The sequence below is a fragment of the Xenopus tropicalis genome, chromosome 4 (assembly GCF_000004195.4).
Source record: "Xenopus tropicalis strain Nigerian chromosome 4, UCB_Xtro_10.0, whole genome shotgun sequence".
In the NCBI taxonomy this organism is placed as follows: Eukaryota; Metazoa; Chordata; class Amphibia; order Anura; family Pipidae; genus Xenopus; species Xenopus tropicalis.
Window position 1 is genome coordinate 46,395,439 of NC_030680.2, and position 25,604 is coordinate 46,421,042.

General features: G+C 41.9%; 1 protein-coding gene across 1 annotated transcript in view; it reads left to right on the top strand.

The window, feature by feature from the left end:
• Window positions 1-4,434: 4,434 nt before the first annotated feature.
• Window positions 4,435-25,604, top strand: part of LOC100491871 (cleavage stimulation factor subunit 3-like) — a 39,968-nt gene continuing 18,798 nt past the window's right edge. The window contains exons 1-3 of the mRNA XM_031901325.1: window positions 4,435-4,467; window positions 11,747-11,848; window positions 11,970-12,065. Coding sequence (XP_031757185.1) covers window positions 4,435-4,467; window positions 11,747-11,848; window positions 11,970-12,065 — 231 coding nt within the window. The remainder of the gene's footprint in view (window positions 4,468-11,746; window positions 11,849-11,969; window positions 12,066-25,604) is intronic.

Sequence of the window (25,604 nt, forward strand, 5' to 3'; positions counted from 1 at the left end):
ACAATGGAGTTTTCTATGGACAAAAACATGGTGGTGTTATGAGTTTGCCTGTGTCTCCAGTTGTAGTGATGTAGCAAACATCACCAAAAATGTTCGCGAACCCGTTCGCGGACTTTCGGCAAAACTCGCGAACCGTTCGCGGACTTTCGGCAAAACTCGCGAATATTCGCGAACTTTGTGAACCCCATAGACTTCAATGGGAAGGCGAACTTTAAAACCTAGAAAAGCCATTTCTGGGCAGAAAACTGATTTTAAAGTTGTTTAAAGGGTGCCACGACCTGGACAGTGGCATGCAGGAGGGGGATCAAGGGCAAAAATTTCTCTGAAAAATACTTTGTAAAAAAAACGCCAAAAAAAACCGCAAAACAAAAAGCCAAAAAATAACGCCAAAAAAACCCGCAAGCTATTCCTATGTATACGCAAAGACGAAAAACCGAAGCAAAAAAATGCGGCGGAAAAAACCGAAGCAAAAAAACGCGGCACAAAAAAAAACGCGGCGAACCCAAAATGGCGAACATCGCCAAAAGTTTGCGAATTTGCGGACTTGCGAACACCTGATGTTCGCGCAAATTAGTTCGCCGGCGAACAGGTCGCTACATCTCTAACCAGTTGTAGTGAACTGTTACATGAAAGAAGTGGAAAAGAAAGCCCTGGGCACCTTCAAGGGAACTGAAAGAGCAGTACTTGCTGTTTGATTCCCACCGCCCTTTGGAACATAAACTTGGCGTTATTAGGACTTGGCACCATTGGGCTGAAACTGTGGCACCCAATGCAGAGGCTGAAGAGAAGGAATACAAACCTCTAAAAGGAGCTCTGAGAACTTGTGGGCCCCCAGACTGGGCCTTTATGGAAACTAAATGAGAGACAGGTTGCGATGAGCAAGTTTTTTCGGCAGGCATGGATTCACAGCCATTGGCTCATCAATAAAGACAAGCAAAGAGACCAGGCCAACACACACCGAATAAGTTTAATGGAATCGTCGTGATTGGACGTCTGTGACTGTTCTGCTCCAGTCGTACTTTGAAGGATTAAAACCCGCATCAATGGGAATCATGGTACCACTGTGACTGGATCTCACCTTCTTACCCCTGTCAGTTTCAGCCAACCCCTAACTGGATACGTTCAATGGAACCATTGCGGTTGGATGTCTGTGACTGTTCTACCCTCAAGGGTTTAAGTGCCGGGGAATTCCCTACCTGCCATCTGAACTGAAGAAGCCACTCGGATGAGTTGGGGAAACGTTTCCAAGATAGACTCGGAAAAGTACAGTTGTTTTACACTTAATTCTGCTACAAGGCAGCCATCGGGGGGTGGGGTAGGGGCACAGGGGCCCATTTATCATCCTCGGGCCCCACAATAACATCTGGTCCCCGATGGCTAGCCTCTTCTGCAGCAAAGGAAAGAAATATGGAATTCAGAAAACACTTGCAAGCATTTGTAAGTGCATCTGATGCTAAATCAAATAGAGCTTTGGAGGATACTCCGTTTGTTTTTACTCCTATACTACTACTGTACTGTAAGTAGCCTGCAGAGCGCAGGGCCTTTTATATTTATTAAACAGTTTTACACTATATTTGCCTCATTTTCCATTCTATATACATCGCTGAATTGGATCTCACTTCAATCAAAAGCCCAGCTGGGTGTGGTTTATATGCTCTTTTGATACGTTGTTCTGGTGAGCAGTTTGAACATATATATAGCTGGGGTCACATATATTGTGGTGTTCATCCAAAAGCACTCACCATATTTATTATTGTGTTCAGTATATTACTTTTTTGCACTATATATTTTATTTTTTATTTTCATGCGCTTCTATCAACATTCTGCACATAAATCAAATAGATGTTGCCCTTCAAACAGAGGACTGACAAAAATATTAAATCTTTTCTCTTTTTGTAAAGAGGCACATTTATACAATAAACGTTCCATTGTTGTGTGACATTGAGCGGCTCTGTTTGCTTATTAGAGAGACAGGGAAAGGTTAGGGGAACAGGGAGGGGGGACTGGAGTTTTGCTTTGCTGAGACACCCGAGAAACTATGGGGGGGCATTTACTAACCCGTGTTTTTGGAAACTCACATAAACTCCTGAAAGTTATTGATTAAAAAAAACAATGATTTATTAAGAATCCTTAGTATTAATATCTAAAGAATAGCAGCAGTTTAAATGTAAACCAATGAAAGTCTGCAGTCTAGTGTCCAACTGTGAAAAGTTTGGGGACCCTGGGGTTAATACTGTGAGAATGGCAGCAGGTTGGATTTCCCCATTGAAAGTCATTAGGTAAAACCTGATTGGTTGTTCACAGCTCTGCCCACTTTTGGACATCCAACAATCATTATATTTTCATTCAGACGGACCCCATGACTATGTGATTCAAGTTTGTAGCTTCAAAGCTGTAAGTGTGGCAGCAGTTTAAAAATCTTCCCTGTCAGAGTCAATGGGATAATTGGGGGGTTCGGAGAGGCTCCCCAAGAAGACGGGGGCGGGATCCCTTAGAAACACACAAACAACCTGCTCTGCTATAGGGCGAAGAAGTGTGGGGAGTTTGGGTGTTGTACCCCTAAAACTGTAGGAGGAGTAGCGTTTAGAAAATAGGGGGCGCTAAGAATAGGAATCCGTGGAAGTGGGACAGTATTTGGGGGTTCCCAACCCAACACAATAAAAGGTACAGGAGACAGGAGTTGGGGGACTGAGTCTATTATTGGCCCAAACATGGAATTAAATGAGGATATTGGGAAATGGAACTCATCGGGCTGATATTATTGCTATGGGCCTTTGTATTCAGTTTCCCGGCCGACCCCCCCATCTCAGAACTTCCCTCCTTCCAGCAGGGGGAGTAACGTTATACAGTCAGTAGGGGGGATTCCTGCTGGATCAAACCAAAGCAATACTGGCGGGAGGGGAGAAGGGCAAGTTTAAACAACATTCAGGGGCAGGGATACCCCCCAGCCGCCTTCTCGTGGTCTCTTCTGGTTCTGCCTTATCTCCTTCATCCCTTCAGGCAGCTGGAACTAAATAAGCGGGGGGGGGGGGGGGCATGGTTACAATTAGCCAGATAATTCCAACTTACATACTGGCAGGGTTCAGCTTGCCCTAGTGCCCCGTTGGACATTTGATTTGTAATGGAGAAAATGGCAGTTATATCTTACCCTTTACACACAGCACAGACACTGAGCCTCACCAGCCTGACACTGCGCACTCAACAGAAGTAAATCACACGATGAACACCTTCCATTGCCATAAACACCCCCTTTTTCCTTTCAAAGTTACAGAGTTTTTTTAACTTTTTTCCTTTCAAATGCCAGAGGGGCTGCTGTAAGGTGCCATAGACAGTCACTATTTATTGGGCCTGGGGGGTCTGTTTGGGCCTCTGTGTGCTTGAAATGCCAGGGGCTATTCTGAGTCTGGGCCTGGGTATTTATACAGTAGGCAGCCTGGTAGCCTTCCAAGGGCAGTGCCCTATAGTATCTCTCTATACAGGCTATGGGCACAGTTAGGGGGCTGTTCTTTCTGAAATAGACACACTGCCATGGTGTTACTGTATCTCCCCCTATATACAGGCTATGAGCAAACACAGAGGGCTGTTCCTGCTGGCTAATGCTTAGTACCAAGGAATACCCATGCTGGTATAGTGTTATGGCATCTCTTTGTACAGGCTACACAAACTCCTCATATTAGAATTGATATTAAATTTGGCCCAGTCTGGTGCTACTGGTGCCATGTGCCATGGATGTGATAGTCAAAGTGATATTAAAGGGGCAGTTAGGAGAGTCAGGAACTCACCCAGACTGGCATTATAGCTTTGCAACAGCGCAGAGTTACATACAGGTGTATGTGAGTGGGAATTGCCAGCATCAACATCAGTAACACAAGTGAGACAGCATCAGGTTGTTCTTTGGGGCAGGGATGTGTATGAACCTCTATGGTGCTATAGTCTCCCATGAACCTCTGCGCTCCAATAGTCTCCCATGAACCTCTGCGCTCCTATAGTCTCCCATGAACCTCTGCGCTCCTATAGACTCCCATGACCCTTTACGCTCCTACAGACTCCCATGACCCTTACGCTCCTATAGACTCCCATGACCCTTTACGCTCCTATAGACTCCCATGACCCTTTACGCTCCTATAGACTCCCATGACCCTTTACGCTCCTATAGACTCCCATGACCCTTTACGCTCCTATAGACTCCCATGACCCTTTACGCTCCTATAGACTCCCATGACCCTTTACGCTCCTATAGACTCCCATGACCCTTTACGCTCCTATACACTCACATCTGTTCTAATATTTGCATTCCGCTACCCTATTGCGCCCGGCTATGCACTTGCACTATTCCGCCACTAGGTGTCTCCCTTCCCCAGACGTTCGGTGTCCTCACATTTTCCTGCCTGCGACGTGATCCCTTTCTCAATGAAAAGCCGTCTCTAGGCTGCAATGACAGTTTCATCCCCAAAGCAACAGCAAACGGTGAGCGATCGATCCAACCTCCAGCCGGCCAAGCCAACCCTACCTGGGCCGACCTGTCCCCACCTGAGCCAGTGCCAAGCCGGCAGTATGTGCCCCTAACGCTGCAGCGGAGGATCTCCCGGGGGGCCGGCAACCTGACTGCCAATGAGTCGCAACGTTCCGGAGCTGTGACCCAGAGGGGTTGGATCCCCTGGGGTAGATGTGCGATCCCCCCACTGATGGCTCCGGCGGGGACTGTGGGAGATGAGGGGCGGTGCATTGGGTGCATAGGCAGAGGCTGGCAGGGGTGCCCGACAGCTGCAATGCCATGGGCAAGGTGGGCATCGCTGCTCCTCTTTGTGGCTGTGATGGCAGCTCTGCAGATGCCCGTACGGGCCATGGAAGGTAAGACTGGCACTAATGGGGGCCCTAATGTACCTGTGTAGTCTTGTCATATTGCAGCATTCCCCTATCTGCCCCATACACCGATACAGGCATATCCCAGTTACCCCCCTTAGCCTGGCTGCTGCCCCTCTACCCCCATCCAGGGGCTTCTGTTTCTCCCACCAAATGCTTTTGTCTCCTTATCCCCAATGGTGTGCTACCTCCTGATGTTAAACCACAACTCCCACCATAGGCTGATGGGGGATGCTGGGAATTGTAGTACAACAGCAGCTGGGAATTAGACACAGATTGGGCAGATCTGAATTGAATGGTGCAAGCTTGGGGGTTGTGCCTGCACTGTGCCCTTATTGTATGCCAGCCCTGGCACCACTGTGTTGTACCTTCTTAGTAGGCATTTATTTGCAAGCATGTGTAACCACTGCACAGCACTGATGGGGTTAAAAGTCAAACTGCACGTACAGAGTTAAATTTGACATTGTGTGTTGAATATATACAGTATGTGCCAGTGCAGGGCATGAGTGGCTATGTGCAGGGTGCCAGTGTGAGTATTGGCCCAATAGAATAGTCCCTTATATGATGAGAATGCCTGTCCCTAGGCTGTATATATGGGGCCTATTCACTATATGTGTAGCGTCTTCTGTGCGCAGTGTCTGTGCTGTGGGACCTTCCATGCTAAAACCCCTTGCAGAGCAGAACCCCCCCAGGAGGGGCCTATAGGGCTTTATTGATGGGATCTATTCTTTATATATAGCAGGCATTATTCAGTGAGAGAATAAACTTATCAGAATTGGTTGTTTTATTCCTATTGGCTCCTAAACCTTAAGAATGGCAATATAAATACACATATAGGGGCTTGTGCCCCCCCCTTTGCTTTGCTTGTGTATTGTATATTCTGGCACCTGATTTATTTAAGAGACTCACAGATACAATGATAAGAGCCGGCACTAATGGCTCTGTTTGTCCTGCTGCTGCCTGTAATTCCCATATCGGCCTCTGCCCAGAATGGAGAGACAAGGTTGGTTTTGGGGTAGGGCAGAAAGGAACTTCCTGGGGGGGTGTGGGTTTTTTTTCTCAATGGGCAGTAGTCATCTTTGGCCACTTACAACTCCACTGGTTAGCCACATTGGCTATTAGAGCCAGACAGGTCTGAGCACAACTGAATGGATTAGTCCGTTTCCCATAGGCAATGATTGGTGCCACTGGCTGAACTGGCTCGGCCCATCCTATCAGATCTTGCTTTCATTGATAAAGGTGATAAGTGGAAAGAGTTAATGTCAGTGTAGAATATATTGACTCAAATTATTCAGAGAGTTAAGAGGGGAATTATTCTCCTTTTGGTTTATGGGACATTTTCCATTGGTTTCAACACAGTGGCGCTTTGTATTGTATTTGACTCTGTTACCATTTGTATCCTCACTATTCCAATGCTCTGATTGGCTACAGGTTGGTTCTGTACCGCTGTTTCAACACTTTGGGTTTTACACACTGACACAGAACAAAGTGATTACTTGACAGTTTAGGGGCACTTGTAAAACACGCAAGTTGCAGGGTGTCTGCACTGAATGCAAGATCTGTAGCTGAAGTTTTCCCATGAAACAGCACCTCTAGTGGTCAAAAATAATACTTAGCAATCCTGATGCAAACTATGGAGAATGTTAGTTGGAGCTGTGGCGCTGAGTAGTGACTGGGGGCAATGCTGGGGGTGCCAACTGGGTCCTAGGTGCAGTCCTGGTCCCTCCCGCCCCCTCACCTACGCATTCGGCACATATGCAGGGCACATAGGAGAGGGCTACTTACCCTCCACCTCCATACACCCACCATGAATGAATAAATGAGATGAATGGTTCCGTATTTATCCAAAAGTGTGGCAGGCACAGGGATTTTTAAATATTGCATTTTTTTCTGTATATGCACCTTGGGTGCCTATATAAAATATATGGCCCTGGCTGGAGAAGACCTGTTTGAAGGTGAGATGTGGGTAGAATATCTAGTTGCTCATCTACTGTAGATACTCCTGGAAGCCCAGTTTGACGGTCACTTAGGGTAAGAACTGAAATGAACACTCACTTGCTGTTCTAGATAGTCTGGGAATTATGAGGGAATGACCCATACAGCAATGTCTTCCATTTAATGGGGACCTGACCATATTTTGGACCTCAAAGGTGGGCAGATTTCAGAAAATCACCAACCTAGACTGTAGAGTGGGCTAACAGGGAGCTTCTAACATTATTATTGTAGTCATACATGTCCTTTACAAAGACATCTGTCAGTCATTAGAAATAAATGGTATGTGGGTGGGGGTGCTGATGTTGTGGTGTTTCAGGTTCTCGACACGGCAATATCTCTTTCTGGGCATAGAAACGTTCTACTGGGATGGGTGCTTGTGTGTAGAAATATTGCTGGGAGCTATCTCCTACACATAATAGTGTGCTACACATTGGTCATTGACAATGGCCACACACACTGGCAATGCACCCTATATAATATCTAATCAGTGGATAGGGCTGTGGCCCATTTGGTTCCATCGCTTGGTGTAAGAGCAGTAAGTACCGTCCCTACATGGCCAGTTTGGGCTCACTGGTTCTCACTATACTGCTCAGCCACCTGGGCATGTATCTTATTCCAGGGAGTCGGACACCTGCCATGAAGGGGACAACCACCATCTTCTCCCTGGCTCCCAGTTGTCTCCTGCTTGAGTTCACACATGGCATATGTTCTGTATTGCCCGTGATTGTGCCCTGGAAAGAGGACACCCGACAGCCAGGAACAAGATGGCGGCGGCCCACTCAGCAGAAGAGTAGTACCTTGGGATGGTGCCCTTTTTAAAGAAGAGGTTCACCGGACGGGGTAGGAGGTAAGACAATTAGTGTCGCTAGTGGGGAACAATTTCCCCCTCTATGAGCTGATATTTCCTTCTATTTAAATGAAAGAAGAGGCCATAGCTGATCCCTCACAGAGGGCGACACGTTGGCTCTTAGAAGGAGAATGTGCCCCCGGTGAGTAGGTGAGACCCATATACATGAATGTATTTTTAGCTGCCAGTGTGCCAGTCATTACATATTTAGCAGAGGTTGCCAAGGGGCCAAAATCAGTTTATTAAAAACCGCAGGCGATCTTATACCCAGGGCACAATTTCATGCTGTTATGATACCGGCAGTGGCATTGTGCTGGGAATTTAACCATTAATTGTTTTATTGAATAATAAAACTCATTGTTTTATTGAATAATCATTCAACCAATCAGGCTTCCGAAAAACATACAGGCATAATGACCGTAGTGTGTGTGAATGTGATAGGGACCTTAGATTGTAAGCTTCTCTGGGCAGGAACAGATGTGAATGATGAATAATCTCTGTAAAACACAGCGGAAATGTGTTGGCGCTATATAAATAACTGGGAATAAATAATAATAATAAATAAGGTTTCTGTTAATTTAGCACTGAGGGGAACCTGAGGTATTTTATGTCTCTAGAGCTGCGAAGGGGAATTAACCTATAGAGTGCCATGGAGGCATATAAGGATGCGGCCCCTTAGCGGAATAACTTAATTTGATTATTTTAACTACTTCCCATCATTTCCATTGCTAAACCCTCACCCCCCTGTGCCACTGTGTATCTTGGCAAATGAAAAACCTTTTCCCCAAACCGGTCCCCCCACGAGGGCCAGGGCCCACCAGACTAGTACCCCAATGTCTTGGCCCCCCAGTCAGACCCAGTTTTTCTCCTCGCCATGCTTTGCTCTGTATCGGGCACTGGATTTTTTCATTTTAAAAAACACACTGGCACTGCGTCGGCCTGGGTGCAGATACATGGGGCAGATTTTGGCGTGAAAAAGGGCAACTAGGCATCGGGCATCAGAGAAAGCGCAGGCGGAGAGAAGCCGAGGCACAGCTCTGTGTGCCATATAGTAAATGTGCCTGTGTGTATTTATATGTATATGTGTATATCCCCCTCTGGCAGCGGCCCCATGCACAGTTACTTACTGTATCTTTAACTTCTGACTTTTGCCTATAGGCACCAGTGTTGCTGGGGAGAGGGGTCCATGTGTATTCATGGGATGTAGAACTGGGGCCGTAATGGGCGGCACTATGGCTGTGGCTACATAGCCATAACAGTATGAAGGCAATGGAAACAAGGTTCCTACTATAACAAGCATAGGCGGATTTTCAATAAGGCTAGAGGGTAAAGCTGGCCATACACGCACCGATACTATCGGTTTCGTACGATATTCGGTGCGTGCATGGCATGTCGGCGAGTCGACCGATATCACAGGAAGCTGCTGATATCGGCCGACTCGCCGATCGACCAGGTTAGAAAATTTTGATCGGGCGCCTGACCAAAATCTGCCGGCAGGACTGAATCGGCAGAAGGAGGTAGAAATCCTATTGTTTCTACCTCCTTATCTGCTGTTTCAGCCCTGACGGTGTGTGGCGGATCTGACGATGTTTCGTGCGACCGATGGTCGCACGAAACATCGTCAGATCGCCACGTGTGTGGCCACCTTAAGCCTCCCCAAACCTTCATTGGCACCTTAAAAAAAAAAAAAAAAAACCTGGCTCCGTTTCTGCACTGCCCTGCAAATCTTCTCCGGGTTCTGCAGAAATTAGCTGTGCTCTGATCTTTTGACCAATCAAGGCGCAGATGCAGACAGGGATCGGGAGATTTTGCAAACTGGAGGCAGTGCAGAATTGAAGACTAAAAAAAGAAGAATCTGCAGGCTGTAAACTTTACCCAAGAACCAACTTTGAACTTTTGCTGCAGTTTTCATCCCACAGGTACTATACACAGGTACTATACTGTATATGTTCTAAAGACTGACCCACTAGCTGAAATTAAATTGTTTTTTGTCACCTGACATCTACAGTACCTAAGAGGCGGGGCATACAATGTATGATTGACATCTGGCATTTTTTAATGAAGTTATAATTTGTATGGATGTGTTAATAAAAAATCATAATTTGGCTTTCATGTTTAATTTGAAAAGTACTTTTATTGTACAGCTTTTTATATCTGGGTGAGGGGTCCCCTTTAAATGGCTAACAAAATGTTAGTCAAGGGGAGTTTTTAGCACTCAATAATAAGAAATCCAAGTCCGGCTTGGGACTCCTCCAGTTACATGGGAGTAGGAGAAACAATAGGTTAGCTGAAAGCAGTTCTAATGTGTAGCGCTGGCTCCTTCTGAAAGCTCAGACTCAGGCACAATGCACTGAGATGGCGCCTACACACCAATATTACAGCTACAAATACATTTGTTGGTTCAAGAATAAAATGTTAAATGGCAGAGTGAATTATTTGCTATAAAAACAGTGTAATTTAGAAATAAAAAGTACCCCATAAAAATCATGGCAGTATCCCTTTAAGGATGTCTGTAGCATGGCTGTTATTGGGTTTATATAGAGCTCAATTAGAATGATGCATTTTGGGACCTCCCCTAATCTGTCAAACTCGCTGCAGAGATTTGTAAGCTGTGCACCCATATAAGTTCCAAATATGAAAAGTAAAAATCTAATGATGTCATTTTACAGAATTTAAAAAATAATCCAGACACCACCTTTTATTCTTTTTACCTGCACTTATTCCAAGCCCCACATTTTTATTTATATAATACCAGACAGGCCAGAAATACAGGGGAGCTTTGTGTAATACCATGTACAGACCCGGCAGCATTACTCTACTTGGCTCTTTGTATTTCTTCCCTCCATCAGCCCAGTAATGTTGTGCAAAGGACTTATAGTACTTACTATAAGTCCTTTGGTGTAATATGCACAGTGTAAATGCAGTAAGAGCAGAAATACAGTGCAGTGACGTTTCCTAGACCAGCAAGAGGGACATTTCAGTAGACTGTATCTTATACCAGACAAGCCAGCAATACAGTGTAATGCAGTGTTCTCCCCAGGGAAAAAAAGAGGGGCAGGAAAAAATTGGGCTTATTGGGGGAGAGAAATATGTGCCTCCCCAATCCCTCCAGCACTAAAATAATTGTTTTTACACACACAATGCACTTCTGCACTGTGCATGATGTAAATACGTGTTCTCTATTTTGATGTATATTGGGCCACGTGCAGCTTTGATCGTTTTGTAGTCAATTCTGATATTGTGGGGCCATTTGCATCTATAGTCAAGGATATAACCTGCAAGCTCTTGGGGCAATGACCTTCAACTTCAGAGAGACCATGTGTTCAGGTGACAGTCACCACTTAAGGATTGTGCCTTCATATAGTTTTTTTTTTTTCTTTGTTGTTACATTATCTTTGAGTCTATTACTTCTATACCATCCTATTGTTATTGCCTACCTAAAACTTTATAGCTGGCTGACCAGAAATACTCATAATGCCGTAATGATTACATACTACTCAGGCATTACAGACATGTTTAGGGTGTTGTGTTTGGGTTTATAGAAGAGCCTTTCCCAGCGCTTCTCAATGTTGTATTGTTATTCCTAAATAAATGTCAGACTGGTGCCTGCTGGTTGGCTACACTTGCTTTCTGAGGTTTTATAATTAGTTGATTATTGCTCTGTGCACTCCTGGGTAAAACTGGGCCCCTTAAAAATTCATGGTGGGGGGCAATATCCAGCCTGCAGTCCTTCTCTTGGGCAGCCCTGACATTAAATAAAAGGTATTGGGTGTGTTTGAGCAAAGCTGCTTACTGTATGCTTTCAGTTCACTGAAGGTTCTCTTTCATAAAGGTGCTGGATGTGTGAATGCCATATTACAATTACACATCCAGAGCGACTTAAACTATATAGTAGTTTTTATATAGTAAATTTTATGGAATGTGTTGAATGTTATTGCTGAATCGGTACAGGCAAAATGCATAAAAAACTGCTTGATACACGGATAGCCAAATTACCTGTAATTCTGTTCATAATCCTGTTATCTGTTTTCTCCCCACAAGGCTGCTGAATATGCTCCGGAAAAGGTGAAGAAAGCGGGAAAGAAATTGGAAGACAATCCGTATGACCTTGATGCATGGAGCATTCTCATTCGCGAGGCACAGGTTTAGTGACATAGGGTTACATTATGTATTCCCTTGAGTACCAAAGGTGGCTGTATTCAGGAGATTCTAAAATGTTCCCACACAGTCATAATATTGTAAATGCTGTTTATTTCAATTTTAGAATCAGCCTATAGACAAAGCACGGAAGACATATGAGCGACTTGTTGCCCAGTTCCCGAGCTCTGGCAGATTCTGGAAACTTTACATTGAAGCAGAGGTTAATATTTTCATTTTTTTTTCTTACTAATTGATTTTTTTATTTCACAAACATGTTCTAGGTCTGAGTTGAGAAATAACTGGTAGGACACTATATTAGTTAATGTTCCTTACCTTGTAATCTGGGGCTGAAATTGCAAGCGCTGACTTTTAAGGTGTTTAACTGCAGCGATGATTGTTGCATAGTGTTTTTGCAACAACATTAAAACATTTTAATGGTATGGAGTGCTTTAGACTTTTATTTATTTGTCGTGTCAATTTATTGCCTCCTGTGTCGTTTATTTAGTACCGGTAATTCATTTCCTCTATATTTACCCCAACTGACTAATTTGAATGGTATCCTAAGTCTATTAGCCTTAACAATAAAATGGCATGATGTTCAAATGTTTCTGGGTGGGTTTTGTTTTAACATACTTTAATATTTTTAAGGTCTTAACATATAGAACATGCACTTACAAAAGAACAATTATAGGAAAGAAATGTTATCGGCATAATTTATTATTTGCAGCAACCATTCTTGGAACAGGACAAATGTGTGGCTTACGGTGCATAGAATTACACTGCAAATGTAGACAATTAAAAATGATTGTATGCACAATATTGAAAACATGTTTGTATACTTGATTAATGCAGTTAACTATACGACTCATAATAAAACCACAGAGGCAGAAAATCTGGGAATTTGGTGTGCATCCTATGTTATTCTGTTATTCTGCTGCTTATGATGTCTGGTTAATCCTGTGTAGCGTAAATGGTTTTGTTCATAACTTTTAGGCACACTTTATATTTTCCATTATTTGAACATTATTGGGACCCTTTGGTTCTCATACTCTACCTTCCCACTCCACCCATGTGAATAGTATTTTCTTTGGGATGCTACATCTATTTTATATTTTTATACAATATTAAAAGAAACTGTGATTGTAGGCTATGCATACATCATTTATGGGAACTGTACTTTCTTTACACAAATACCATTAAAATCTGGGGCTAATGCTTGTGCTTACCCTTATTATTTTACAGTAATGTGCACAGCAGTGCGCAGTATTTAGTGACTTTTAAACTCACAATTTACTTTATCTAGTAGGTTACATCTGAAATATGCTTGTGTTTTTTTTCTTTTTCACCTATAAACATTGGTAAGATATATTCATTTTTATATTAGTGGGATGCTGATGATTTTATAGTATCATTTTTATTACTGCTTAAGTGCTAAAATTTCTCAAAGATTTGCATTAAAAACTGTGTTGGTGGAATGTCTCTTTACTTTAGCGCTGCTAAATTGGGGTGTATAAGGCTTACATATTCTCAAATGCTTTTGTTAATCTTTTAACTGACAAACTTAACTTCCATACAAAATAAAAACCTCAGTCTGAAGTGTAACCTATAATTTAGAGCAGTGTTGGCCAAAGTTTTTGTCCTTGCCTCATAAAGCTGAGCCTTGTGAATTAGAGTCTTAAGGTGGCCATACACGGGACAATTTTAGCTGCCGATATCGGTCCTTTAGACCAATTCAGCAGCTTATCTGCCCATGTTTGGCCCGAATGACAGGCCTGCCTGACCGACATCTGCCCTGAGATCAGCTAGATCTCGATTGGCAAGGTTTGGTTTTTCCGTTAGATCGGGGACCGCATTGGCTCGTTGATGTGGTCCCCGAACTGACGGCACCTATACCTGCCATTTCTATTCGGTCATTTTGGCCCTAGGGCCAAATGTCCGGATTAGCCCGATATTGCCCATTGGTAGGCATATCAGGAGAAGATCCGCTCACTTGGCAACCTTGTGTCATTAGTAAAAGCACTTACCCAAGGAGTTCTGTGACCAGGTCACTGGCTGAATGCTTTTGTACAGGACATGAAACTCCAAGGGGACGTCTTTTATATTCATATTATTTTATGTGGGATACTTTTATTTTTATATGCTACCATTACAAGCTTCTTAGGGGTCATTTGGGATGTCCCTCAACTGAAGTACAAGAGCCATTACCCTTAGTGCCCATGCGCAGAGCACTTCTGGATGGCGAGTAGCTGCACTCTGCACCTTATTCAGACGTGCAAGTTGGGGGTAAGGAAAGGGGGAAGCTTACATCTGTACTCGAAAGAGCTCAGAGACCTGCAGCAATTCAAGGAGAGAGGAAGGAAATAAATATTCAGTGCTGTAACACTAAGGCAGATTATCCATTGTATTATAGATGTTATGTTTACACAGAAGCAATTGCTTTTTGACAGACAGGGATGCTAGTAAAACATTTGCATGCATGTTAGAGCCTATGGTACCATTACAAAATATATAACTGTACATTTAAAAATCTTAGTTCCTGAAAATAACATTTTATATGCAACTGCATTCCTCCCATCCACCTCTTTTATTTTTTGAGGGGTTGCATTGTTTGCCAACTTGGTCTGAAGGGTCTGAGTTGCCCCCATTTTCACTATTACACTTTGTACATTAGGCACATCAACCTCTATCATATACACACACTCGCGCGCACTCAAGTTTCTGTATGTATGAATGTTGGAGAACTTGCAAACATTTTGCAGATTGTCCTCTAGTTGGATTTAATAGCTGGACCCCAATGCTGCAAGGCAGACTAAAGTAGACCTAAAAGGTTTTTACACACACATTGCCACTTGTTTTTACACTTGGGATGGAAAAACAGTGACACTTTAAAATCATGTTCCCAAATAAACCTGTAGCCCCCTGTCCATCTTTGTATTGTCTCTGCTTACATGGCCACTTGTGGACTTCTTTTCACTGCTCATTCTTACACTGGACTTATTCACTTGCCTAAAGCAATGTGCATTACAAGATGTGGACAAAGTCATATTGCAAAAGGAAAGGTAAGTGTTGAACTCTTTGCACTGCAGCAGCCTCCTTTATCCCCTGTCATGTACTGCACACTTAAGACAACAGTAAAACTAGTTTTACTGACCATTTTTATTTCTCCTTAATGCCTACTGGCAAGTAAGATGAGTGTGAGGAAATATTACATATATTATGTGCTTGCATTATTTTCCCCAGTTTTGCAAAGGCCATGTTGTCTTTGTCAGACTTTTAGCTTTGTGGATTTTAGGTTAATAACATTAAGAAAATTAGTACAAAATTCACTCACAAGAGTCTGTTCAGTCCTCTAGCTTGTATTTTAAAGTCTATTATACAACTCGTTGCACAAGTAAACATTTCTAAATTGCTTAATAGGCAAAACAAACATTTAATTTTTTTTTGTTTTTTGCAGACTGCTGTGAATAATGAAACTAAAAGTAGTAGAATATAATAATCGTATGATTTAGGCTGCTGACACGTGAGATCCTCTACCGCGAGCGACTAATCTCCTGCAAATACTTTCCCGCCATCTATTAATTCAATTGATGGTGGGAAAACCTACGCTGCGCTTTATTCCGAAGTTGCCTTGTGAGGAAACTATTGGCAACTTTGTAAAAACTAAGCGATGCATATATTTTCCCACTGGCGATTCACTTTATTGCCGGTGGGATAGAATTTGCAGATTACGTGATAGAGGAGATTTATCGCAATAAACTCCCCTATAATCTTAAAAAAACCAGAGATAGAGGAAGGAATGAGATCATTTATAAGAAAATTGTTCATTAGATTTAAACTAAAGGAGAGGGTAGAACTTTTTATTTAATTTATAATTATTTTGAGTACTTTGATTGTAGGTTGATATTGCCAACTAGTTAGTGATTTTAATTACTAACTTAGTACTCTGGGTCACGGCTCCTCCTCCTTGCAGATCATATGCAACTGTTTTAGACCAATGAATGTGCTCTCCTTAGCACATGCACAGTACAGGAATATCTGTACTCCTGTACAAACCATGATAAGGGCAGCGTCAATTTCCTGGGCCCTCCCAGGCAAACCATCCCCTTATGCTTATCCCTTCTGCCCCTGGACAATGAAAGCACACACACCACCATTTTGGGTAGAAAAGGCCGCAGCCCGTTTATTTACAACAATATCAAATTTGCCAAACAACCCCATTTAACCATAACCTATTAATGTAATTAAATACCATAACTTATTCTTTGAAAACATAATAACAACAAGCCGCTGAAGGCTGCTTTGTGGAAGCTGTAACTGCCCCCCACCGCAAACAGTTCCCTGAGGTTAGAAACCCCCATTTACCACCGCCCTATGGCTGTAAGCCCTAGCCTCAGGCCTAACCTTCCGCCGGCTGCGACTATGTTCCATTCATTCACCTTCTCCCTCCCCCCCCACTGCTTTCCCAAATAAGGGAGGGCGGGTGGGAGCTGCTGGAAACAAGATGGCCCCTCTCCTCCGCGCTCCTCCTCTTTACTTCTGCTCCTTCCCCCTTGCGGCCAATCACCTTTTGGACTACAATACCCACAATCCCTCACCCCTAACACTTCCTTCCCGGGCCCTCTTCCTAACCCTATCATGGCCCCGTGCCCTAAACTCCTCCCTCGCTCTGTTACGGGGCCCCTTTATTTTAGCTCAGGGGAACACTGGGCAGAAGAGTTGTAATGGCCGCATTATATTCTGCATGAGCCATTTAAACTCTTACTTTTTCCCAACTTAGTGATCAGTACCCCCAGGGATTTTGGCTTTTATTGTCCTTTAAAGGGGAGCTCCGGCTTACGATCCAACATTTGTTAGAGCGCAACACAGAAACCTCTAATATACTTATCACTGTAACCTGTTCCTTCAAAAAGTATGAATACCTAACATTTTTATATGCTGAAATCCAGGCGCAAAATCGTTCTCTTTCTGCATCATTTGCAATCCTGGCAGGGGAGGAGGGACTAAAACACAGATGTTACAAATTGTAACAACTTGTCCACAGCTTACAGACAGCATGCAGGGACTATGTAACCCACAATGCATTGCAATGTTCCTTTCCTTATTAACATTGTGTGTGCAGGGATTGGGGGGGATGCGCGCAGAGGACAACCAGCTACTGTAACATTTTATTTGAGTCTCAAAGTAGTCAGCCAGATCAACAGGGGGCGGGGCTTAGCTAACTGTTCCAAACTAGATTATTACATAAAAAAATTTCAGTCTTTTCATAATTTTTAAATTATGCTTATTGCAAAGGTGCTTGAAGTTACATTCTCTTTTCAAAAAGACTAAATTCTGTTTGGGTGGAGTTTGCCTTTAAACTACTGTGCATAGAGTTTAGATTTTATTCTTCAGTTGTAGTTTATGGTGGATATCTGCTTCCCTTTTAATGTGATTTTTTTTCTCTACAATGCAAAGTACTAAGCGACCTCTCGTATACTGGTTCTAAACCAATGTTTGTGTTGTAAAGCACATACCACAGCTTACTTGAGAAAACATTTAAGAAACACTGCTGTAGAATCTTCCTAATTATAGAAGGTTAGTCATATTTTTACAATAGAAGTTTATTCTGCAATAAAAAGCTTTAATTACCATTTTGCTTCTTCAAAGAAATACATGCTGATATTGGAAATAAAAAGGAAAACTATGACCCTAACTGATTACTGTCCTTTGTATGGAGTTATTGGATATTTTCTGCTAAACCTAAGTCTAGGCATGATGCCTCCCTTGGAAAGGGGTATGTAAACATAATTGCCATAAGTGCTAATAGTCACAGCTGCCTTGCCCTAACTGCTTATTATCGCTATAATCCTGCCATGTCAGTAATTAGTCATTATTAGGAAGCATCTTCCTAATACTGAGGGAAAGCCTTTATAGCAAATTGCTGTCGGTCAGAAAGCACCATCTATATATCAGGGTTACCCCTTGACGGTATGGCCTCAGTCAGTGGGTAGTACACTCATTTTAAGGGTCACTGCGGGGTGCACATATGTATCAGACCAACCTTAGTGAATTCTTGGATTTGCACTGCCTTTATGCAACCCCTGAGTTGGCAAATGCACACCTCATACTTCACCATTTCTGTGTCATGACTCCTTTCTGCTCACTTTGCTCTTAACCTCCATCATTGCTAAATAAGTGAATATTTGTTTATTCATTTATATGATTTAACTTTCCTAACCAAAGTGTTTTTCCACTGGCTTTAGTGGTCATCTTAACCTTTTTTGTATCATTCTATCAAAATGTTTCATCATCTTAAATGAGCCTGCTTTTTTCAAATTTCATTTTGTACTTTTTAAATGAGCTTAACCACAAATATAGGAATAATCAAAATCTGGTGTTTAACTTGCCATTGTTACTGACCGGATCACCATGTATTATCACCTAACCTGGATGCCACCTCCTTGTTGGTTTCAGTGGTTTATGATGTTTACATTATATCTGGAAGAGCAGATGAAATGAACTGTACGCCACAAGAAGCTGTAAGGTAGCAAGGAGATCTGGACAGTGGATGCTTTGTGAACTATCCTGTCAAGAATAGTGGAATATGAAGGTGTTATTTTCACCAGAAGAAAAGGAAATCTAAGATGATTGATGAAAACATGCTACTTTACTCCTACCAAGTAGCTGGCAAAGAAACAATCCCTTCAGTGGATCCCAAGACTTGCTCTTTTTCTAGGATTTGCAGCATTCAAGAAGATATGGTCGAACTGGATTTGATGTGTATCACAGGATTTATTTAATTCATTTGGAAATGTGACACTTTTGAGGTCCCTTAAGATTTATGCTGAGCCTTCTATCTACAATATTTTGAAATGCCCAAATCATTTGGCCAGCAAGCAGCTCTGCTTTAAGAACATTAAGACGGGCATGTACTAAAGTGCTCAACAAAAGTTTGAACAAGCGATGTTAGAACCTTGTGGCACTAGTAATATCTTTTTATTCTTGCTGCCTCTGTTCCTTTGCATGAAGTATCTGTTCTAGAGATTGTTATTGGTTCTTCATTCTATTGCCATATTTCTCCTTTTGCCAACATCAGTTTACAGAGTGGCACTCAGTGGGCAAAACTGGACGGGATGGATATCAAAGAATGTTTTTTGGATCTAAGTTCTCTGCATGGTTACATAGACACCATATCCCTCTTAATGAAAGCAACAGTTTTAACTTAGGCCTTAAGTTGGCCTTTGAGAACATGCCTGCTTTTATTTTCACAGAAAACATTTCATCACTTTTCTTGTGGTCTCGTCAGTCCAGGATTAAATTTTTTTTTTTTAACCGCAATAATACTGGCGTTATGATCAGGAAACCTGTTGCAGAATAAGGGTTTATCCCACAGTGCAACACATATTAAAGGCTGTTTTTATCAATAGAAACTTGACTTTATGATTTTAGTGTCCGTCAAGAAGGATATTTCTGAAGATATCTGGACTCCACTTGAGGAAGGTTTACTTGAGTAATTATATCTGTGACTATATGGTCTATGGACTCTTGAATACTGCTTCTGAAGATACTAGTGTTCTGTCCTCTAGGATTCCTACAATTTTCCAGTTTAAAACCAAAGACAATGGGCTCTTTATCCATTTCAAAGTTAATACAGTGAGGCGTAAAAATACAGGGAAGCTTTTCTTCACACACATACAGTTTTACTGGACCAGAATGCTCTGCTCATGTGCCTGTCACATGAACAACAGATTTTGCAGGAGAGAGATTTGTGCTGGGGATCTTTCTTTCACAGCCATTCATTAAAGGTTACATCAGCTGATCCGTTGTGTAAGTCAAAAACAGGCCCATATGTGGTCTGTCTTGAAAGGCATTTATTCAGCTGGAATTTTTTTTTTTTACCATATTAATCCTTATAAGAATACATTATTTATTAAAATATAACCTGTGTCTTTTTCATGTTTTGTCACATATCGGTGCCTCCATAACAACTGTGCCTGATGAGTAACAAAGCTAAAAAGGCCATATAAAACTGGCCATACACTTAGAGATATATGCTCGCTGGGTAAGGTTGGAAAAATAGGGTTGTCGAATTGTTGGTCGGGGCCAATACTAGGATCTTATTTTGGGCCTGTGTTGGAGCGAATTTTGTATCAACATGTCTATGTGGTCCTCTCCAAATAAGCCAATATTTGCTTGGGTCATCAAATAAGTACAATCTTATTCTGACCATATTTCAGGCTTGTATAGATCCAATCTACATGCCAATGTGATCCTGATACAATGGGATTTTTAAACCTACCTGTCTGATCAGCTGCTCTCTTGAGCACTGCATCAAGGAGCCAAATGAGAAAATCATTCCTGCCCGATTTTCGACCAGATATTGATGGTTGAGTCCCGTCTGCGGCAGATAAGCAGGTGAATCATTCTAAAGGACTTATATCGACAGCTTATATCTTCCAGTGTATTAAATGCCGATTTGGCTCCTTTGGTCCAATTCAACAGCTTTTATTTGCCCATGTATGAGACACTGGCGGGCCAACCTGACCGATATCTGGCCAAAAATCAGTGACTTCACCAAAACGAGCATATCATTCTTTGTATGGCCAGCTTTAACTTAAGGGGCTAGATGCCAAGTTATATTGGCCTGTGTATGATCATCTTAAGTCAGTTCTGCCACTAGATTTATTGACTTAACCCTGTATGTGCTGGGTGCCATCAAGTAATCTGTTTCTTTTTCTGCTGCTTGCATTCTGGTCCTTAAATTGGTAAAGGAGCTGTACTGTCCTTGATTAACATGATCATGTTCAGTAAATGGTACCTGTACTGAACATATTTTTTCGTACTTCAATAACCCTGTTTAACGTATTTCTTACGCTAAACAGGGTTATTGAAGCTAAATGTTTGATCCTTGCAAGCTAGGTAGATTACCAGTGTACAGATATTTCCTATTGCGCAATGGATTCCTGCTTGTCTGAGCAGTGGTTACCTAGTTTTAAACCTCGCAAGGACCAAACATGGACTATCATCAATTTCCCTGTCTAGCTTTTTTTTCTTGTATAAAACAGGCAAAAGCTCTATTCATTGATTTCATGTTAAGCAAGGAGTATACTGCCCCTTTAAGGTATTTGTTCTAATAAAGGCAAGCAATTACACACATATTTACACACAATTACTCATTGCTGTGCAAGAAGATGCCACCCTAGGTTGCAAAGTATATTTTATGGAGGCAGTGTAATGTAATAAACAAGCATAACAAAACAGACACCGAATTAAGAATATACATTTTTTATAAAATAGATTTAATTGTAGGTGTGTAAAAAAAATATTTGCACATAGATCATCTTTAACACAGCACATATTGAGGTTTTCTGACCAATTGGCCCATGGGCTGTATAGCCATGTACACTTTAATCTTTGTACCTTCTGGTTTTCTTTATCTTCCAACTACTGCTGGCACTGATAGGCAAGATTTGCTGTTTAGGCAGACTGTCTGTTTTCAAAACTGCCGACTGAGGGTTCCATACATATAGCCATGATTGTAGAGTAAAGCTGGTCATACGTACATACATGATTTGTTTGGGTCTTTTTCCAGTAGGTGTATGCTAGCCCAGACATCTGACCAATATCTAAATACCATAGATAGCGGTTGGTCCATAGGCGGAGGATGACTTTTTTGTTTGGGGAGGCTAAAGATGGCCCATACACAGACTGACCTACAGCTAATGTGACACTTAGTGGATTCACTGCTGGTGTAAAAAAATAACCTCCCAACTGACTCCCAGGGATACTGTGCAAAAGTCCGGGTGGGGGGGATTTTTTTAACCCTAAAATGCTTAGGATGTAAAAGCATTCATACGTGCACTTCTGTTAGGGGTTCTCTATACATTTGTGTTAAATTAGGTTAAAGGGGTAGTTCACCTTTAAATTAACTTTTAATATGATGTAGACACTGATATTCTGAGACAATTTGCAATTGGTCCTCTTTTATTTTTAATGGTTTTTTGGTTATTTAGCTTTTTGTTCAGCAGCTCTCCATTTGGTATTTCAGCAGCTATCTGGTTGCTAGGGTCTTATATACCAGGTAGTGGTTTAAACAAGAGATGGGCATATGAATAGTTAAGGGGCCTGCATGGAAAAATAAAACTGTAGCTGCACAGAGCAATACTTTTTGGTCAGTGACCCTCATTTGAAAGCTGGAAAGAGGCAGAAGCAAAAGGCAAATTGTTCAAAAACTATATAAAATTAACTAGGAAGACCAATTGCTAAGTTGCTAGGAATAGGCCATTCTATAACATACTACAAGTTAACTTAAAAGTTAACCTCCCCATTAGATGTGTTTAAGTTAGCTTTATAGAAAGTGAGGCAGCAGGTACTGACATCCCAGGCACATTATATACAGTGAGACGCAGTCTTTATATACAAAACCAGCACATTATATGCCATGAGGAGCAGTGCGTACAGATGGCAGATATTCAGGCCCTGGCACTATAACACTGGCACTGATACACAGCATTGGCCCCACTGTAACTTACTATAAATGAAAAAAACAATGACAAAAGTAAAAAAAAAATAGAATATGCAAAAAACCATAACAAATATATAAAAGCACAATGAGCTTTGTCAGGGGGAAAAATTAACTTACCCTCCATCTGTTAGGGTAGGGGATATTATAAATGTCAGATGACAAAAAACAATTTAATTCCAGCTAGTGGGTCAGCCTTTAGAACATATACAGTATAGTACCTGTGGGATGAAAACTGCAGCAAAGTTCAAAGCTGGTTGATGGGTAAACTTACAGCCTGCAGATTCTTCTTTTTTAAGTCTTCATTTCTGCAGTTTGCAAAATTTCCCGATCCCTGTCTGCATCTGTGTCTTGATTGGTCAATTTTACTGTCTGTCAAGAAAGCTGTGCTCTGATTGGAGAATATACAAGAAGAAAAATCCAAACAGAGGACAGCTGATTAGAGCAGAACCTGGAGCTTGCAGGGACAGGAGAAGATTTGCAGCACAGCGCAGAAACAGAGCCAGGTTTTTTATTTTATATTTTTATTTTTAGGGTGCCAGAGCAGGTTTGGGGAGGCTTAGCCTCCCCTAGCCTTATTGAAAATCCACCTATGGGTTGGTCCCTCAATCAGGTAGATTTAAAATCATCGGACAGTAAAGTAAAGAGGAGCTTTGACAACTCTTTGCATCGCGTTGTTTTGGTCATTCGGGCCATCCATCTAAATGAGAAGTGCGATAGGCGGCTGTACTGTATGTGTGTGAGTGTGGCCCTTCATACAGTATCAGGGCATTTAGCTTGATATCTTCCAGTGTACATCCACCTTCAATCTTACACTATTTACTTTCAGCCATTCCATAGTGATTTGTGGCAACTTCTGTATATAGTCTCATTTCCACTTTGAAGTCACACGTTTAATCAAGAAAAGCTCAAATAAGCGATTCAGATCTGGTTTTGTCAGCTGAAACCTGTTTGCATTGGTATTCTTGCTCTGTATAGGATTGTGTTCTTAGGTCCCTTTAGTGAACATCTTCAGATGAACAGAGAAAAATACTTACTGGTAATGGTTCTCATCATGGCAGTCTCTTTCTGATGCCTCGTTACCTTAGTTACGTTGTTTTTGTCAATCTATAATCTATTTGGATATTGCTTGGTTTCTTTTGTCTTAAGCTGGCCATACACGCACCAATAATTTCGTACGATATTCGGTGTGTGTATGGAAACTAGGCGAGCTGACCGATATTGCAGAAGGCTGCTGATATCGGTCGACTCGCCAATTGGGTGGGTTAAAAGATTTTGATCGGGCGCCTGAGCAAAATCCTGCCTTCAGGGCTGAATCCGGCAGAAGGAGGTAGAAATCCTATTGTTTCTACCTCCATATCTGACCATTCAGCCCTGAATGTCAGTGGAGTGTTGGAACGATGGTTGCATGAAAGATCGAAAATCGCCACGTGTGTGGCCAGCTTTACAGCTGTGGAATATATTGGTGCTTTACAAACTCGATAATATTAATACTTGTTTGTATCTGATTGAGAGAAGGGGGTCAGTAATATTTGTGGTGTCCTTTGGAATGGGAGCTGTAGTCCGTTCTATAGATTATATTATGTAACGGTAAGAAAAATGGGGACATTTTATCACCATTTTTAACTTTTAGAGAAAAATTTAGTTCAGGCGCAACAGCAAATCGCATTTCTTGGGCTGCGATTTGTAGATGTTTCTCAGTTTTTCTTGCCTCTTCTTGGCAAGACATCAATTAATATTATATTTCTGTACCATTTCTAAAATTGGGCTACCCTTCACTATCCCTCTCAGCAGTTTCTTTCTTTATGTGGGAGTCGGATATTGATTGACAGGTCAAATACCTCACTGGCTAGTGTTCCCTTTGCATAGACAATGTATAGGAGCTAATTGTCATTAGTTGCATGTTGTGAGACAGATTGCTTAGGGGGGCAGTGAAAGTTTATTGCCATGACATGAAATTTCAGATTTCATTTTTATAGCATTTCCCATTATAATGCTTATTGCAGAATGCTGCTGTCTACCAAAAACAAATTATGTAGTGATGCACTTAAGCCATGTTTTAGTTTGGCATTTGGGCAAATCCTTGCACTTTTTGCAGGTTTGCAGTTTAGCTGAAATGAATCCAAACCTTTGTGTGCCTTTAAATGTCTGGAAGGCCAGAACATGGCAATTTTTTGATCAGCATGAAAAAAGTTCTTTAGGGGTGCAAAATAAGGGCCGTGATTGGCTTTTTGTAGCCCAATGTGGACTGGCAGCCTACAGAAGGCTCGGTTTCACATTAAACATGGTCTTTGTGCCCCAAAACTTGCATCCAAGTCATAAATGTAAAATGGGCACCTACTTTGGGGCCACTGGGAGCAACAATAAAGGGGTGGTGAGTAACATATTGCTCCTGAGCCACTGGTTGGGGGTCACTGCTTTAGAAAATGAGCTGTTTGAGCAGGTACAGCTATTGTATAACGGCCTTTAGCAGCAGCGAGCAAATCCAGTTACATGAAGCTGCCGTGCACTCTGTGCTCCATTTTGCTTTACTCTGGAATTAGATTAGATATCTGCTGTAAAACCTTCAGAAGGAAGTTGCCTTGAGAGGAAACTTCCGCAATTTCGGGAATATGCCATCCCACCGGCGATTTACATTCAAGCCGGTGGGATGGCATATCGGGGAGATTAGTCGCCCTTGACAAAGGAGATTTGTCGCGGGCGACTAATCTCCCTATCTGCCACAGCCCTTTGCAGCGAGCAAATCCAGTTACATGAAGCTGCCGTGCACTCTGTGCCCCATTTTGCTTTATTCCATTAGATATCTGCTGTAAAACCTTCAGAAGGAAATGAAGCTGTAAAGAAAAGAGAAGCCTTACCCTATTTACCACAGAGCAAAGTGGTTTTTAATAAAGACATGGCATTAAGGAAAACAAATGTAATGTTTTAACATTTTTGAACCATTATGTTAAAATATAATTTGAACTGTTGCCATATTATACCCATGCTTTAAAAAAAATATTAATAGAATAATTGAGTGACAGAATAGAATTTTCATTGGTTTTTACAATTACAGGTATAGGACCCGTTATCCAAAATGCTCTGGACCAAGGGTATTCCGGATAAGGGTTCTTTCCGTAATTTGGATCTTCATACCTTAAATCTACTCAAAAATCAATAAAACATTAATTAAACCCAATAGGGCTGTTCTGCCCCCAATAAGGGGTAATTATATCTTAGTTGGGATCAAGTACAGGTACTGTTTTATTATTACAGAGA